The 17,799-nt window shown below is 34.6% G+C and overlaps 1 protein-coding gene across 6 annotated transcripts in view; it reads left to right on the forward strand.

Moving 5' to 3' along the window:
* TDRD5 (tudor domain containing 5) overlaps positions 1 to 17,799 on the forward strand; it is a 64,026-nt gene that overhangs the window by 35,557 nt on the left and 10,670 nt on the right. For 3 of the 6 annotated variants that reach the window (XM_031936964.1, XM_031936966.1, XM_031936965.1), the window contains 2 exons: positions 12,658 to 12,801; positions 14,780 to 14,999. The exons of 1 other annotated variant lie outside the window; for it this stretch is intronic. In XM_031936964.1, the coding sequence (XP_031792824.1) occupies positions 12,658 to 12,801; positions 14,780 to 14,999 (364 nt within the window). The remainder of the gene's footprint in view (positions 1 to 12,657; positions 12,802 to 14,779; positions 15,000 to 17,799) is intronic. 2 more of the 6 variants (XM_031936967.1, XM_031936968.1) reach the window with 2 other exon arrangements.

Consider the following 17,799-nt stretch of genomic DNA (forward strand, 5'->3'; position numbering starts at 1 on the left):
AGAGAAATAGAAACATTTCCTATTAAAAATAGGATTTCATTTGGAACTTAAAGAAACCAGTAGGTAGAGGTGAAGGGGGAGGTTGTTCCTGGAATAGAGGTCACCAGAGAAAATATCCAGTTTAAAAGATGGAATGTCTTGTTCATAGAACAATCAAGAGACCAGTGTCACTGGATCCAAGAGGACATATTGGGGAATAAAGTGTAAGAAGATGGGAAAAATAGGAGGAAGTTTGGTTATGAGGGGCTCTGAATTGTGAGCAGAGTATTTTGTATTTTGTTCATTGTGGGGTTAGGGAGTCAGTGGAGTTTATTGAGTAGAGGGGTAACATGGTCAAGCCTGTACTTTGGTGGCTGAGTGGAGGATTGATTGGAGCGGAGAGACTTGAGGCAAGTAGACAGATGTACCAGCAGGCTATGGCAGCAGTCTAGGGGTGAGCTAATAAGCATCTGCACAAGATGGGGGGACAGTGTGGGAGATGAGAGGAGGTGTCCGTGACTGGCCTGTGGTCTGGAATGACCTAGCTTATTTGAAAGGAATAGCGTAGATAGGAGAGAGTTGGAGTTATCATTGGTGAAGTATTTGAGGAAATCCAGGAGAGCATTTTGATTAAGGGAAAGGAGCAATATTGGCAATGAATGGAGTATGTCAGACTTGGACAGAAAGAGGAAAAAGATGAGTTTAGGAAACAGTGAAAAGGTCAGCACTATTTAATTGTGATAGGGACTTGGATTATCCAGATGTCTTTTACAGGTTTGTTGTTCTGCCAAAAGCAGGACAAGTTAATAGTATTGTCTTGAGTTGCCTTATTGATGACTGGAGAGCACCTATCTGCCATAAGTGAGTTCATGTTATTAAGACCAAATGAACTATTTTCCATTAATGAAAAGTACTGGCACATATGAGTGATCTTGTTGTTTTGTAAACTGTATTAAATGTTGCATTTATTTTAATATATTTTATTTTACTTTTGCTTCCATTTATTTGTGCACCCCTACTATCACAACATAATAAAGCAAAGGGGAAAGTTTTGTCTTTGAAAAACACGTTTTCTCAGCAAAATCATCTGCCCACCTAACAAACACTGTAGATAATTTGCTTTGAATTTATACAAAGAATAGTTGTTAAATAGATGGACATTTTGTTAATGTCATACCTTTTAGCAGACCCCAAGGGATCACAGTAGATAAAGAGCACCAGCCCTGGAATTAGGAAGACTCATCTTCCTGAGTTCAGATCTAGCCTTGGAAACTTATTGGCTGGGGGGCTGTTATAAATTCTCAACTCTACAGAGGGTGCAGTTTGTGAAAAAGGAGGGAAGTAGTTGAAACTTTCAGTCCACTCCTGCAGAAGCGGGTGGAAATTCCATGAGTTCACAGGCTGATAAAGAAGCGGACACAAGCCTTTGTCCTCTGAGCTGTGGTTGGGCCCAGCCCTTCGAGTCACAGGCCTCCTCATCCTGCTCTTACCTGTTGCCCCCTAGGCAGACATCCCGTATTCAGTCATTAACAGGGGCTAATGCTGCCGCTAGGGTGGGTCAGATAACTTGCAATGAGCTTGTAAGGCAAGCACAGTGTAGAAAAAGCCGTCTCCTCCCATTGACCCTGACTGGTTTATGCTGGGGGCCAGCCTAGCCCCCTTTGTCTGCACTTTGCAATTAGGCTGGTTCCTCCTTCTGAAAGCTGATTGGCCAGTATGGAAACCTCACTTTGAGTATTTCTCACAATGACTGGGCAAGTCACTTTATTCTGTTTACCTCAATTTCCTCATCTGTAAAATGAGCTGGAGAAGGAGGTAGCAGAGCACTCCAGTATTTGTCAAGAAAACCATAAATGGGGTCAAGAAGAATTGGATGCAACTGAAAAATGACTGCACAGCAAAAATGATTAAGGAGAACTTACTTTGTAGGTAAGAGCCTTGATCAGATATCAGGAAACAATTTTTACAAGGTTGCTGAATGTGCTCTTTAGTTTAGAGGGAACTAGTTTTTTTCTCTCGTTTGTCTGCTCTTTGGTTGCCCTGTGCTCTTGAGAGAGAGAGGTCAGTCAGAGGACAAACCAGCTGACTGTTCTTAAATGCCTCACTGGCTTACTGGCTTAGACTTTTTTTTTTTACATTTTTAAATATAATAAAACTTGAGTCGGATACAAAAAAAGCAGGAACGTAGTGCAGATCCCCACTCTAGAGAATTGAGCCTTTGTTGGGGGTGGGGAGAGATCCTTTCTTGTTTTTGAAGTACTCTTCACTTTGACTTTGGGTACACCTCTGAATTTTTTCCACTTTTATTTGATTTTTATGTATTTTTCTTAAAACTTGTAGAAAAGGGTTCCAGGACAAGTATGTGAAGGTTTGTTCTATGGAACAGGCCAGATCTCGGAGCAAAAGAGAGCAGTTTCAAAAAGGCATTTTTGTATAAGCCCTAAGGAAAAACTTAGTAAACTATGGAGAAGCAGAATAGTGTGGCAGAGTGCCCCCAACCCTTGAAAAGAGGTGAGACCCTCAGGTGGAAGACACTGCCTTTTTAGACAAGAGTAACATTTTTGTTACACAAAGTAGACTCTAGGTAGAATACATTTTTCTTTCCAGGATACTCTTATTTTCCTGTGGCTACAGGAATCTGGTTGCTCCGCTGCAGCTAATCTTCCTTTGATATCCTCATGTCTTCGTCCTACCTAAGGACAAGAGCAGAGCTGAGTTTAAACATTTTTTGGTTTAAGTAGGAGAAATGCAAGCTTTAGACAGAATACCAGCCATAAAGTATAAACTTACTATGTGGGACCAATGGCTCATGGACTTTTCTTTATTTCTGGGTAAGCCATGATATTCCCTTGTTCAAACAACCAACCAGTAATTTTAGATGTGGCAGGAACACTAGAATATTCCCTTGAATGCCTTTTCCCTCTTTTGAGCTTTATTGCTTCCTATCTAGCTTTGAAAAATCACAGAGGAGACCCTCTTGCGACCCCTTACCCCCCCCTCCCAGTTATGTGGGAACAAGCCTAAATTTGGAGACAGAGGACTTGGTTTGAATCTGAGTTCTGCTGCTTTCTAGTTCAAACCTTGGGATTGTCCCTTCCCTTTTCTGAGCCTCAGTTCATCCAGAAAATTAGGAGACTGATCTGCTTGTTCTATTAAAATCTCTTCTGCTTCTCACTCTGGTGGTCACAGAACCCTCTAAATCTCTTAGCCAGTTTCCACCTTGTTAGTGTTCCTTCCTGCCTGCTTTCAGAAGAAGAAAGTGAAAATGGGAGAAATGAGAAGCCACTTTTAAACAGCTACCAAAAAAAGTTAAATTATTATGTTGGCACTGCATGATCCTTTTCTTTTTTCCCTTGAACTCCTGGGTCGCCTTTTATCAAAGAGAATACGGCCTCCTCAGTTTGAGGTACCCTAGGATACTTAGGTCTTGTGAATGCCAAGATTCTTCTATTTCTGTTAAACATCAGTAAGATTTTTCTCTTGCTGTTATTTTCCCTAATTTTTCTGTTAATCAAGCTGCTGCTACTACTACTACTGCCACCAAAGTTAAGGTTTGTTTTTTGTACTTTGCCTTTTACCTTTATTCATACTAGAGTTAAACTAACCAATCTAAATTAGAAACTTCAACTTGGTCTCTTAAATCCTGTGTGCTTATACTATATATTACCTTAATTGTTGGAGTAAATTGTCCCCAATCTGTAGAATTAAAATACTGGACCTAATCTTACCTTAAAGTTAATTATTACTATAATCTATTTGGTCATTTGTGGATTCTGTATATTTGTTTTCTTGTTTACTTTACTTGTTTATTTGCCCACATAACACTTGAACAGTTTTTACACATATGTAGGAATATATATGAGTAAATGGAATATAATTTCTCATAGTGTTAAAGTACTAGCTGAAAATGAGTTGCTGTAAATACGTTTTAACAACAATGTAAAAAGGAGAGAAAAATTCATAGTTTAGAAGGCCAGTTGGGGAAGTTAAGAACTTTAAATCTTTTCTAGAGTTGGACCTTCACTGACTCACTGAGTTGACTCCTTTATTTTGTTAGTTTATAATTTTACTAAACCATGGCAAACATTAAGAACATATGTATTCAGTTATTTTAACCTGTCTTGGCTGTAATCTTAATGATGGTGTTTGTCATCCTGCCTATCAACAGGCCAGAAATGCTTGAAAATTTGTCCTAGGTGAAGGGGATGTTTCCCACAAAACAGAACAACTTATATGAAATTAAGGTATTGTTGAAGTGTAAAGTATTAAGTGAGATTGAATTTGTTGAAAGATTGTTATAATTAAAACCATATATAAAATGTAATTGGAACTCTTATCAAATAACTAATAAAAATTTTTTAATATTTTTTCCTCAGTTACATGTAAAAAAAAAATTTAACATTTGTTTTTAAAACTTTTGAGTTTTAGATTCTTTCCTTTCCTACTTTCCCCCTTTCATTAAGAATTCAAGCAATTCCATATAGGTTATACAAATGTAGTCATACAAAACATTTCCATGTCATGTTGGGAAAGAAAAAAGACCCAAAAAAGCCCATCCTCAAGAAAAAGGTTTTTGTTTTTGTTTTTTAAGTATCTTTTGGTCTGTATTTAGATACCATAAGTTCTTTCTCCTAGGTATGGATAATGCTTTCATCATAAAACCTTCAGAGTTGTCTTGGGTCATCTTTTTTCCCTTCCTTTTTTATTGTTTTTTTTCTGGTTATACGTGTATATTAATTTTTTAAATACACATTTCTTTATGAATCATGTTAGGTGATAGTGTATTGTTGAGAATAGTTAAGTCATTCACAGCTGATCATGTTAAAATATTACTCTCATTTTGTATATAGTACATTTCACTTTGTATCAGCTCATGAAAGTCTTTCCAGATTTTTCTGAGGCTACCCTGTTCCAATATATAGCACAGTATTTCATAATTACATACCATAATTTTTTCAGCATTTCTCCAATTTATGGGTATTCCCTCAATTTCCAATTCTTGGCCCTAGAAAAGAGTTGCCATAAATATTTTTGTACATATAATCCTTTTCCTTTTTTAACATCTCTTTTGAGATACAGACCTGGCTAGGTCAAAATAACTCTTTGGCCATATTTCCAAATTGTTCTACAAAATGGTTGAATCACTTCACAATTCCACCAGTAATGCAGTAATGTCTCAATTTTTCCACATCCCCTCCAACATTTGTCATTTTCCTTTTCTGTCCTATTAGCCAATCTAATAGTAGGTATTTGATAGGACATTTGCATTTCTCCAGTCAGTAATGAGTTAGAGCATTTTATATCTGGCTATAGATTACTTCATCTGAAAACTATTTTTATCTTTTATTCATTTATCAATTAGAAAATATCTCTTCTTTTTATAAATTTGACTGGGCTCTCTATATGAAATTTCTCAAAAGAAATGAGGCCTTCATCAAAGAAATTCGCTTCAATTTTTTTGGCAATTATACTTGATAACTCAAATACCTAATCATTAAAGGCATATTTATTGCTGAAGTCATTGACATGTTATACTTAATTCATTATGGAAAGGGTGAAAACCTATTGAATAAGGACATTTTAGTAATTGAAGAAAACACACCAAAAAAATGCAAAAGGGAACAAATTAGGTTGCTATTTTGACAATTGCTGCCCAAAAGTCAGAAATCAAAACTTTTTAAAAAGTTAATAGAATGTTGTGTCGGGGGTGGGGGGGTGGGGGAACCCCAAGGAAGAGAATTCTGGGTAGTGAATAATCAATGTATTATTTAGACTGGCCAACAATCAATAAATCTATGGCCGTGGATTTCTTTTAGTAAACAACAACTAACCCATGGAGAACCTCAAAGCCTTAGTTTGGGGGGGGTTGATTTTTGTTTTGTTTTGTTTTTTTGAAGAGGAATGCCATTGACACAGCCCTCATTGGTGAACATTATGACAGTAGAAATCTTCAGCTCCTTTTGTGGAGAACAAGGCATGATCATAAGATTTAACAATTTCAGCAATGGTGTGTGTGTGTGGGGGGGGGGAGTCCTGTTTCCATCCAGACCACTCTTAATTGTTTTTCTTTTCTTGAGCTGGCTTATCCTAAACTTTAATGGAGGAGCAAAAGGACAAGGACTTCCCCCTTGCCCCAGTAAGAATTTATCCAAATTGAATTCTATTTATATACTTCAAACAGAAGTTAAGTCTCCTAGTTGGGTGGGAGGGTCCTGCCAAGATTGAAGAGCACCTTGAGGATCAGGGCAATCTCATTAATCAGGCATGTCCTTCTAAAACTGACTTTTACAAGGACTGGCCTTAAATGAGGAAATAAAGGAGAAAAGTCTGGATCCCAAGTTAATAATTGTTACTAATATAATGGCAAAATAATCTCAATAGTAAAATCTATAATACACATTTTGTGTATTATAGATTTTGTATACAATCTTAGAATAGATGCTTATACAAACATTTCAGATAATGACTTAAATATTTTAAGTTTCTCAATACTTTGGGGAATTATGAATAACTTTAAGGAATGGGAAAGATTTAACTATGTTGAGAATTTTGTCACTTTGTTTTCCTTCTCTCCATCTTGAATTTCTCTTATTCTTCATTCCATTTTAAGCTAGGCTCATAAGACTAGATATGACGCAAAATGCTCAGTTCTGTGTGCCACATTTTAGGAGAAATATTTATGGCTGAAAAATGTTCAGAAGAGGATGACTAGTATGGCCTTAGTAAAGACCTATTCTGTGGCTCAGAAACCTATCTACGATTTTTGTCTGCATTGATGAAAGAAATTTCCACACCCAAAAATTTTCCATGTTGAAATTAGAGATCTCTCCTATATCCATGTATAATGAGAAAGGCATACTATGAGGGATGATAAAGATACAAAGATTAAAAATACATTCTCTATCCTTGAGGAGCTTAAACATACAATATTAATGAATTCCTGTTGAAGTCTAATAGTCACTTTAAGAATAATGAACATTTGCTTAATGTTACTGTTAACTGCTAATTCCGACAACTATTTCTAAATGGAAAAATTCATACTTTGTTAACTTTTTGATGTAATATTTTTCTCCAGTTACATATAAAACAAATTTTATTTTACATTTTTATTTTTGTAAAATATTATGCATATATAATATGCAAAATATTTCCATAAAAATCATGTTGCAATAGAAACCCTCAAGATAAAGTTTAAAAAAAGAGAAAGAGAAAATGCTTCAATATATATTCAGACACAAGTAGTCATGGATCATTGTACTGCTGAAAATAGCAAAGTCATTTGTAACTGGTCATCCCAAAACATTATTACTTCATATACAGAACATTTCACTTTGCTTAAGTTCATTTTTCTTTCTGAGAACATCCTGTTCATCATTTTCCATAGAGTAATGATACTCTTATCACAAAGACATACCCACACTTTAGTGATCTATTCCCCAATTGATGGGCATCCCCCTAAATTTTTTTTGCCCCGAGAAGAGAGCTGCTATGAATATTTTTGGTACATATAGGTCATTTTTCTTTTTCTTTTTGAATTATTTTTAGTGTCTTTAAGTCAATGGAAATGTATGAATTTATAGATTAATTGGGGCATGACTATGTCTGAGTTCCCTCTATGTTTGAGAAATGATGCCTTATCAGAGAAACTTGCTTTGACAGTCTTTTTACAATTACTATTACTAACTGTATTTTCCCCCTTTTATTCTTCCTCTCCTTTCACCCTGTCACTTCTCAAAAGGATTGTGCTACTAAGCACTCCCTTCCTCAATGTGTGCCCTTTCTTTTATCATCATCCCCCCTTCCTATATCCCAGTCCCCTTCTATTTTCCTGCAGGGTAAGATAGATTGCTATACCCATATTGAGAATGTATGTCATTTGCCATTTGAGCCAATTCTGATGAATTCCTCCTCTTCTCTCCATTTTTGCCTGCCATTGTAAAAGCTTTTTCTTGCTTCATTTTTTAAAGACAGATAATTTGCTCTATTCCACTTCTCCCTTTCTCCAGAATATTCCTCTCTCACATCTTAATTTCATCAAAATGGTTTTATTTTAAATTTTATTGCTATCTTTTATTTTTATGTTACTTTTATTTCCAAATATGTACCTCCCAAAACCTTACTCAGCAGCAAAGTGTCATCCTTTATAATAAAAGATATCAAAGAAAGAGAAGGGGAAAAAAATCAGTTCAGAAAGACAAACCAACATATCAATTAAATCTAACAAAATAAAGGTAGTGTTTCCACTTGTGCAGTTTCCTGCCATATCAGAGAAAGGAGGGAAATGCATTTTCTCATTTCTGATTTTGGATTAAGCTTAGTCATTATTATACAGTGTTTTAATTTTAGGGTTTTGTTGTGGTTGTTATTCTTTCTTTTTACATTGTTTTAGCTATTGTATAACATTGTTTTATTAGGTCTGCTTACTTCACTTTGCATTAACTCACTTACTGTATTTCTCTGAATTCTTCACATTGTTTCTTAAGCTCATTAACATTCTATCATTTATTTACCATGGTTTATTTAGACATTTCCCAACTAATGAGCATCTACTTTGTTTTTAGTGCTGAAATTTTCAAATTTTATGAGAAAGTCATCTCTTATTTCTCCAAAATTTTTGCATTTCTTGTTTCATAGGGCAGAGCAATATTCTATTGCATTTTAATGCCACTTTTATTTAGCCTTTCCCATTAATAACCACCTATTTTATTTCTCTTTCTTCAGAATTAATTCTTTTTAATAAAGAGTTAATAGAACATGCCAAGCTAATTTGGTATATTTCATTTTACTCAATCTGCTTCATCAGACAGCAGAAATTTTGTGTAAAGTACATAAAACTATTGAATTGCATATGAAAGTGTAATATCAAAAGTAGAACAGTAGAAAAGTAGATTAGAAGCCTTCAGAGCCTTTATTCAGAGGAAAATCAACAATTAAAAAATATCTTTATTGCAGAATTGAATAAATATTTTTGACAAAATAACTGCTTAGGATCACCATCCTAACCAAAATTGGTTTCATGTCACAAAAAAAAGAAAAATATATGAGCTCTCAGAGCATCTTTCATTAGGCACTAATTTGTATGTTTATATTAGAGTCAGAGAATCTGAAAAGCTTCATAAATATCCAATTATACCATTATATCAACCCTCATGTCAATTTTCTTTTAAGTAATCCAGCTCTAAAATTGGTGAACTAATGAAGTTTACCAGCAGCTTCTATAAATTGTATGCTGAACTTTTTTGGTTGATTTCTCATTTGTCGGCGAATAGCATGGTGAAGTTATCAATAATGAAATTGTCCCTGAAAAAGAAATAGCAACAGTTAGGACGTTCAGAAACTGATCAGCAAGATTGAGGAGGCCATTCAGAACATCTAGATAACATGTTCCCATCTATACTGGGAAGATTCAACAGATTGTAATGCAGCATGTTGATACTCTGTGTAGAGATGCAGATTTGATAAGATTGCTCTGAAAGTATATGCCAGTAATATGACAGAAAAGGAAAATGATAGATATTGGAGAGGATATGTGAAAATTGGAATACTTATGCATTGTGGTGGAGTTGTGAACTGATCCAACCATTCTGAAGAACAATTTGATACTACGTCTGGAGGACTATAAAATTATTGCATACCTTTTGATAAAGCGATACACCACTGGGTCTGAATCCGAAAGAGATCATAAAACATGGAAAAGGATCCACATATAAAAAATGTTTCTGGCGGCTCATTTTGGGTGGTAAAGAATTGGAAATTGAGGGGATGCCCATCAATCAGGGAATGGCTGAACAAGCTTGGTATAGGAATGCAATGGAATATTATTGTGCTATAAGAAATGATGAGCAGGTAGATTTTAGAAAAACCTGGAAAAAATTAGATAGGGTGATGCTGAATAAAATGAGCAGAACTAGGAGAACATTATACAGAGTAATAGCATTGTACAGTGAACACCTTTGATAGACTTAGCTCTTTTCAGTAATTTAATCATCCAAAACAATTCTGAAAGACTCATGATGGAAAATGTTAACTACATCCAGAGAAAGAACCCTGGAGTCTGAATGCAAATTAACGCATAATATTTTCATAATATCTTCATTTTTTGTTTGTTTCTTTCTCATGGTTTTTCCCTTTTGTTATGATAATTCTTTCACAACATGACTAATGTGGAAATATTTTTAATATTGCTGTACATGTATTACCTATATTTGATTGCTTGCCATCTTGGGGAGGGGGGAAGGAATGGGAGGAAAATTAATTTGGAACTCAAAATTTTACAAAAATGAATGTTGAAAATTACCTTTACATGTAATTGGAAAAAATTAAATACTGTCAAATGGGGAAAAAAAGAAAGTACATAACAGTATTCAACATCATAGACTCATGAAAGCTATGAATTCACTTTATTTGTTTGAATAATAGCTTTTTATTTTCAAAATATATGCTAAGATAGTTTTCAACATTCATGTTTGCAAAACTTTGTGTTCCAAATTTTTCTCCCTCCCTTGTCCCTATCCCCACCTTAGGCAGCAAAATAACCCAGTATATGTTAAACATGTGCAGTTTTATACATATTTCCACATTTATAGAAATGATAAAGAAAAATCAGATCAAAAAGAGAAAAAAAGCAAGCAAAAAAATAAAAGAGGTGAAAATACTATGTTGCAATTCACATTCAATCCCCCCACAGTCTTCTCTCTGGGCTCTCTCCATCACAAGTCTATTGGAACTGGCTGGAATCACCTCAATTGTTGAAAAGAGCCAAGTCCATCGCAGTTGATCATCCCATTATCATCATCTTGCTGTGTAGAGTATTATACAGGTTCCATTCACTTCACTTAGCATTAGTTCATGTAAGTCTCTTCAGACTTTTCTGAAATCATCCTGCTGATCAAATTTCTTATAGAACAATAATATTCCATAACATTCATATGCTATAATTTATTCTGCCATTCTCTAACTGACGAGCATTCTCTCAGTTTCCAGTTCTTTGCCACTACAAAAGGGCTGCCATAAACATTTTTGTATATGTGGGTCTCTTTCCATTTATTATTTCTTTGGGATACAGGCCCAGTAGAGAGACTGATGGATCAAAGGGTATGCATAGTTTGATAGCATTTTGGACATAATTTATGGATTCATTTTTAAAACTATTCAAAAAATCTGACATTACTTTCTAAATTAAGTTTAGGCCTGAACTATGAAATGTTTTGAGAAATGCTGTGTTAACAAAATTGGTATCAAAATGTACAGCACTAATTATATAACCTCATAACTTCTAATAAAATATGAAAAATTAGATGCTTTATCAAAAGAAAGTAAAAATTCTGAAAAGTATTAATGCTGAAAAGTATTTGGATGGTTATAGAATGAAAAAAAATGAAAAAGTGGTACTTAAGAGTTCATACACAGAGAAGTTGAGCATATGGTATCTATTTGAAACCAATTTTAATCAGAGGATACGTCCATAGACTTGACTTGTTAACTTTACCACAAGCATTAACTATAATTTTAAGATAAATATACCACATGAAATAGGGAAATGCAAGAATTATCCCTTGTTAATGAAAAATTGACATAATTCTGGATTAACCAGCTTAAATCCAAAAATATCAATTTCAAATAATTTAGTATGATTCTCTTGATTTCTTATTCTCAATAATTATGATAATCTAGGTTTTAGATAATAAAAGACTGGCTGAAGAATAGTTGGTAAGCCTTCTATACTTGTTCATTCGAGAGTTACATCTATATTTACATATTCAATGGAACATTAGTTCTTTGATGACAGGGATCTTACTCAAAAGAAATGGGATTGGAAAAATGGGCCAGGGAAGGTATGTAATGTAATATATTAGGAAGATATATTCATATAGTGAAATTGGACATCATGCTGGAAAAACCACACTTTCTCATCAGAATATACTACAGATACATTTGGGCAGAAACGGGAAATAAATCACAAGCCTGGCAGAGTGGCAAGGTAGAGGAGTAATAGGAATCTTCTATATTTTGCACCTATATTAGTATTCTCACTCTCTCCCTAAGTAAAATGACTAGCTTTTTTTTACTTGCCTTAATGATAATATTCATTCTCCATAAAATGGAGAAACTAACAAGGGGAAATGATATTTTGGATCTGATTCTCAGGGAGGAACAAATTGCTTGGTATAAATGTTAGGAACCTTGAAGAAAGTGCTCACCCCCTCCTAGAATTTGGTAGAGGAATAGTGGGAAATGAACCCAAAATTTTGAGAGATCAGATTTTAAACAGTCCAGAGGAAGGACTAGAGTATGATCCCATAGGATAAAATTATAGATTTCAAAGATTAAATTCTGAAGGGACAAAGGGAAATGATTTGGATGAGAAAAACAGGTTGTCTGAAGAGATGGCTGTGGATACACAGGAACTCACAAGCCAACTTAATTTTTAAAAAACATACAAGGGTAAGTAACAGAAGTTGAAGTATAGCACAGTACTGTAAGAAAATCTGTGAGAATGCTAAAGCTCAGAATGATCTGAGGCTAATGAAGAAAGGTCTTAGGGTGGGATTGACTACTGGGAAAAATAAAAATTAAAGAACAGGACTGCTGCTTGGGGTGGATGGGAAACTAGTAACTTTTAAAAGAGAAAAGGCAGAGTTGCTCAGTTATTATTTTGCTTCTTTCTTCTCTGCCAAGGACAATGACCTTTGGATGGGAAAGGACAGAACAAAAATGGCTAATAGAGAATTGATACCCAAGATAAGTAAGGAAATTATAAAACAGCGCCTAGCTGCCCTTGATGAATTCAAGACACCTGGCCGAAATAAACTACATTCTCAGGTACTGAAAGGCAGATGCAGTAACTGAACCACTGATATTTGATAGGTCATAGAGAATGGAAAAGTAATTACAGGACTAAAAAAGGGCAAAATGATGTTTTGATTTTCTACAAAGGGCATGGAATTATAGGCCAGTGAACTTGACTTCCTTCCTAACAAAGTTCTAGAAGTACTTGTTAAATAGCATACATCCAGGAAAGGAAGCAGTAATCACAAAGAGCCATCAGCGTGGTTTTATCAAGAATAAGTCATGCCATACTACCATTATTTTCTTTGTTGAAAAACTGATAGATGAGGGAAATGCTGTAGCTAGTTTACCTAAGTTTTTAATAAAGTGTTTGATATATTATTTCATATTTCTACTGTGAAAAATGGTGAAATGGAGGTTGGAAAAAATGGAAGTTAGATGGTTTTAGAATTGGTTAATTGGACTACAAAAAGTAATCATTAACAGTGCCGTATTTACTTGGAAGGTAATCCAATGGAATGGTCTTCTGCTATTTAACCTTTTTTTCAGCTTCTTGGATAAAGGTATCTGTGGCATGCTTAACAAATTTGTAGATTGAAACCACGAGAGCTGAGAACACAGCTAACAGTGGTTGACAACATCAAGATCCCAAAAGATCTTAACAGCCTACAGCATTAAGCTTAATTTAATAAGAAGGCTTTTAATAGGGTTAAATGTAAAGTGTTATTTAGGTTCAGAAAATCAGTTTTAGAAGGCAGAAAAAGGGGAGCATGGTTGGATAGTTAATTTAAAACAGTTCAGGCTGAAAGCTCAGGATGAGTATAATAGAAGCTAAATAAAACAAATGCTATCCTGGACTGCATCGAGAGAGAGGCAGAGCTTTCTAGAATAAGCAGGTGATAGTCCCTTTGTATCTCCCCTTGTCAAACCATATCTCAAGGTTTGTGTTCATTTCCTGGTGCAAGAGTTTAGGAACAATATTGATCAGCTGTTGAACATCAAGAGAAGGGCATTCAAGATGATGAAGAGCCTTGAGTTCATGCCATAGGAAGATGCCATATGTGTGACCTTATTGTGAAATGAGAAGGTTGGGCTAGATGGCTTCTTTGATTCTGTCCAGTTCTAAATCTGTGATCCTCTATTGACCTTGGAGAAGAGAAGACTTAGGGGGAGAAGGTCATTCTGTTCCAAGTATTTGAAGATCTGTTATATGGCAAGAGACAAACTTGTTCTCTTTGGCCCCATAGGAGTATAGCTAGGAGCAATAATTGCAAGTTGCAGAGAGACAAACTTAGACTGGATGTTAGGAAAAGTTTGTTAACAATTAAGAATCATCCATAAGTGGAATAGAGTACCTTGGAATGGGTTCCTTTTTACAATGGTGGTCTTGAGAGGCCAAATGAGCACTTGCCAATTGTGTTGTAATGGGTACTCTTTTTAGATTTTGCAATGGACTATGTGACTGCTGTGGTCTCTTTGAACTCTAGAAATCTGACTTTTTTGTGCTTGTCCCTTTATCCCAGTAGTAAAATAATATTTGTATTTGTTGGATTGAAAGTAAGGCATAGAGAAAAAAGTGACAAATTAACCTTTTCTGTTACAAGATAGTCATGTGAATTCTAAGATATATGTTTGGACTTGAAACAAAGAAAATCTAGAAGTTATCTATGCTTTTTTTAGTGTTTGGAAGAATAATGGTAGTCAGTGATAGTTGCTGGGTGATTGAAAATATTTGATAAGATTATAGTAGTACTTGTTACTTTTGTAAAGAAGAAAAAAAAACTTTTGTTTTACCTATATAGGTGGTATTATAGCTTTAATCCTACTTTTGATTTGATGACTAGGCAAAAATGGAGAAATCTGATTCCTGTGCAACAAAGTGTTCTTAGAAATGCCCAGTTTTGTTTGTAATCATTGAGAGGAATGGAAAGGTAAAGGGGATATAATTCTGATTATACGGTGCTAATTTTTCTTTTTTCCCTCCCCCCCATTCCTTCTAATATAATTACAGCAACTAAATCTAGAAGATTCTTCAGATTCTTCCACACTGTCCAAATCATTGGAAGATTTCTACATCTCTCTGATCCATTCTCAACAGTCAGCAGAATTGAACCATTCTGAGCCTGGTCGTGTTCAAACTCTGCCAAAGCAAATTCAGCTTTCTACAGCAGCACTTACCTGTAATTTACTTCCCACAGTGGTTGATTCCCAGGAGAAGCACACTGGTTTAAGTAGGTTTAAGTACTCCCATATCTGCAAATGAGTGACAAATGTAATGTTGTATTCTTGATCCTATACACTACATGGATCCTGGTTCTCTTTCATAGATTCATAGAATCTTAATGTTAGAAGTATTAATAATCTAGTTCAGCTAGACACCCAGTGCAGAAGTTCCTTTTAGATTATCATCTGATTTCTGTTTGTACTGCTCATTACTTTGTAGAGTGAGTCATATTTTGATGTGCTCCAGGAATTAGGTTTTCCATAATTAAAGAATTTTTCTGTCCCATTTTTATCTATTGGTTTTGCTATCTGGGTAAACTACAGCTTCTTCCATATAATTGTCATAAAATATTTGAAGGACTGCTATTTAATGTCCTATTTCCTCCCTCTACTCTTCCAGAAACCTCCAGGCTAAATATGCTTGGTTTCTTCCACCATTGCTTATATAAAATACTTTCCCAAAAAGCCATCATTCTGGTTGCTGTCCTCTCAAAGAGTCTTTAATTTGTCAATGTATCTCTTAAAAAATGTACCTGAAATTGGACACAGTATAATCACATATGATATGATTATAACTGATAAAAACAAACAGCAGGGTTTAGGTTCCAAATCTACATATTATACTTCTCTTCATGTAGACTAAAGTTGCATGGAATTTTTCACCTTAATGTTGTGGAGTTTTCCTAAAAACTTTTTTCAAGTCTTCCTTAATTATAATTACACACTTGACTTTGTTTTTTAACCTAAAGGCAGGATTTTATCTTTATCCTTAACATATTTCATCATTTTTGTTTCAACAAGACACATTCCAGCCTATCAGTATTTCTTAAATTTGATCTTGTCATCTTAACATTTTCTCAGCCTAATCTATTGTAATCTGCATGTATGACTATCATATCTTTTTTACATATTTATCCAGGTTGTTAAAAAAATATAGAACAAGGCTTAAAATAAGGCCCTAGAGCAAGGGTCCTCAAACTTTTTAAATAGGGGGCCAGTTCACTGTCCCTCAGATTGTTGGAGGGCCGGACTATAGTAAAAACAAAAACTTTGTTTTGTAGTCCTTTAAATAAAGAAACTTCATAGCCCTGGGTGAGGGGGATAAATGTCCTCAGCTGCCACATCTGACTTGCGGGCCGTAGTTTGAGGAGCTAGAGCCTTATATAACTTCCATCAGTTCAGTCTATTATCTCTCTCAGAGTACAGTTTAATCAGCTAGGGAAGCACCTAATTATATTATTTACATCTGATATCATGAAATATTTTTGTAAAATTCAAGTTAATTATGATCAAGATAATCCTATACCTATCACATTCCTTTAATGGCACCAACATTAGTAATTATCTTAAGTGGGTTTTTTATGTATTTATTTAAAACTTAAATGCAAAATTAGAAAAACAAAATAGAAAAAGATAGAAAAAAATTATCTGACCAGCAGAATATCAGGGAGGATTCAGAATATATAACAATAAATTTCTCTTTCAAGAAAGCATATAAAATAATAGAAGACATTGTATTCATAACTGCCCATCTTTGCTTCCTTGTAGGTTTTTTGTGTTCTCTGTTGTGTTCTTTTTACTTTTATTCTTTTTCCCCTTTTTTCTCCCCACTTTCCCCAAGCAAGTTGCAGTTGAGATGGATATATTTATGTATATGTATGTATACACACATAATATAAACCTACACATGTAGGTTTATGCACACATTCTTAAATATACATATACATCTATGGCTGACATAAAATCTAGATTTCTCTCTTAACTGACTCTTTACGTTTGACTTTGTGTAAGATCAATGATTATTACCACCACTTTTTTTCTAACAAATTCTACTCCTGATCATTGTTGTTCCTGCTAATTTTCTACTTTACTTTTACCTGTTAATTTCCTTGCTGTTACTATAACCTCCCCACCCTATCAGCTATGGCTCTCTCCCTTAGCTTCTCCCCCTATCTTTTTCCTCCATCTTTTTCCTATTCCTACTAATAAAAACACCTTATCCCATTCCTGTTAATCTAAATAATTTCCTCTTTGGGGTGAGAGGTGGGGGGATGTACCAGCCTCTTCCCTCATCTCATTCCTCTTGGTTCTTACTATCATACCTCATTTGTATAACATAATTACTACTTTTACTTTTTCCTAGACCATTTTGCTTCATATCACACTCAATCCTACTACTCCAATCTTTCTTTTGAACTACCCAATTACTAATGTCAGTCTTAGACATAGGGTTTACATTTCCACATATGAAACAAACAATTTGTCCTTATTGAGTCCTTTGAAATTAATCTTTGATGTTGACTCTTTTGTGTTAATTTTCTGTTGAATTCAAGTTCATTTGAGACAAAGTCCTGAAAAAATGACAGTTCATTGAATGTCTTTTTATGCTCCCATTCAGTATTATTATCATTTTTTCTGGATATATTATTTTTGGCCATGTCCCTTCTTATTTGATTGTTGACATATAGTGTTTCAGGACCTGTAGTCTTTTATTGTAACTACCGATAAATTCTGTACAATTCTAATTGAAGCTCCAACGTATTTGGATGGTGTTTTTGTTGTTACTTTTGCTTGCAAAATTTTCTCTTTTATCTAGGGGTTTCAAATTTTCTCAATTCTAGTTTATGTTTTCCTTGTAGGAACTCTTTGGGTGGTGGATTTATTTTTCTATTTCTCCTCTCCCCTCTTGTTCTATTACTTCAGGGCAATTTTCTTTAATTATTTCTTGTATTATTGTGTCAAGCTTTGATTATAGCTTTCAAGTTATTCTTATGGCTTCTCTCTTGATCTGTTCTCAGATTTGTTGTT

This window comes from Sarcophilus harrisii, chromosome 4 (genome assembly GCF_902635505.1).
Source record: "Sarcophilus harrisii chromosome 4, mSarHar1.11, whole genome shotgun sequence".
Taxonomy (NCBI): domain Eukaryota; kingdom Metazoa; phylum Chordata; class Mammalia; order Dasyuromorphia; family Dasyuridae; genus Sarcophilus; species Sarcophilus harrisii.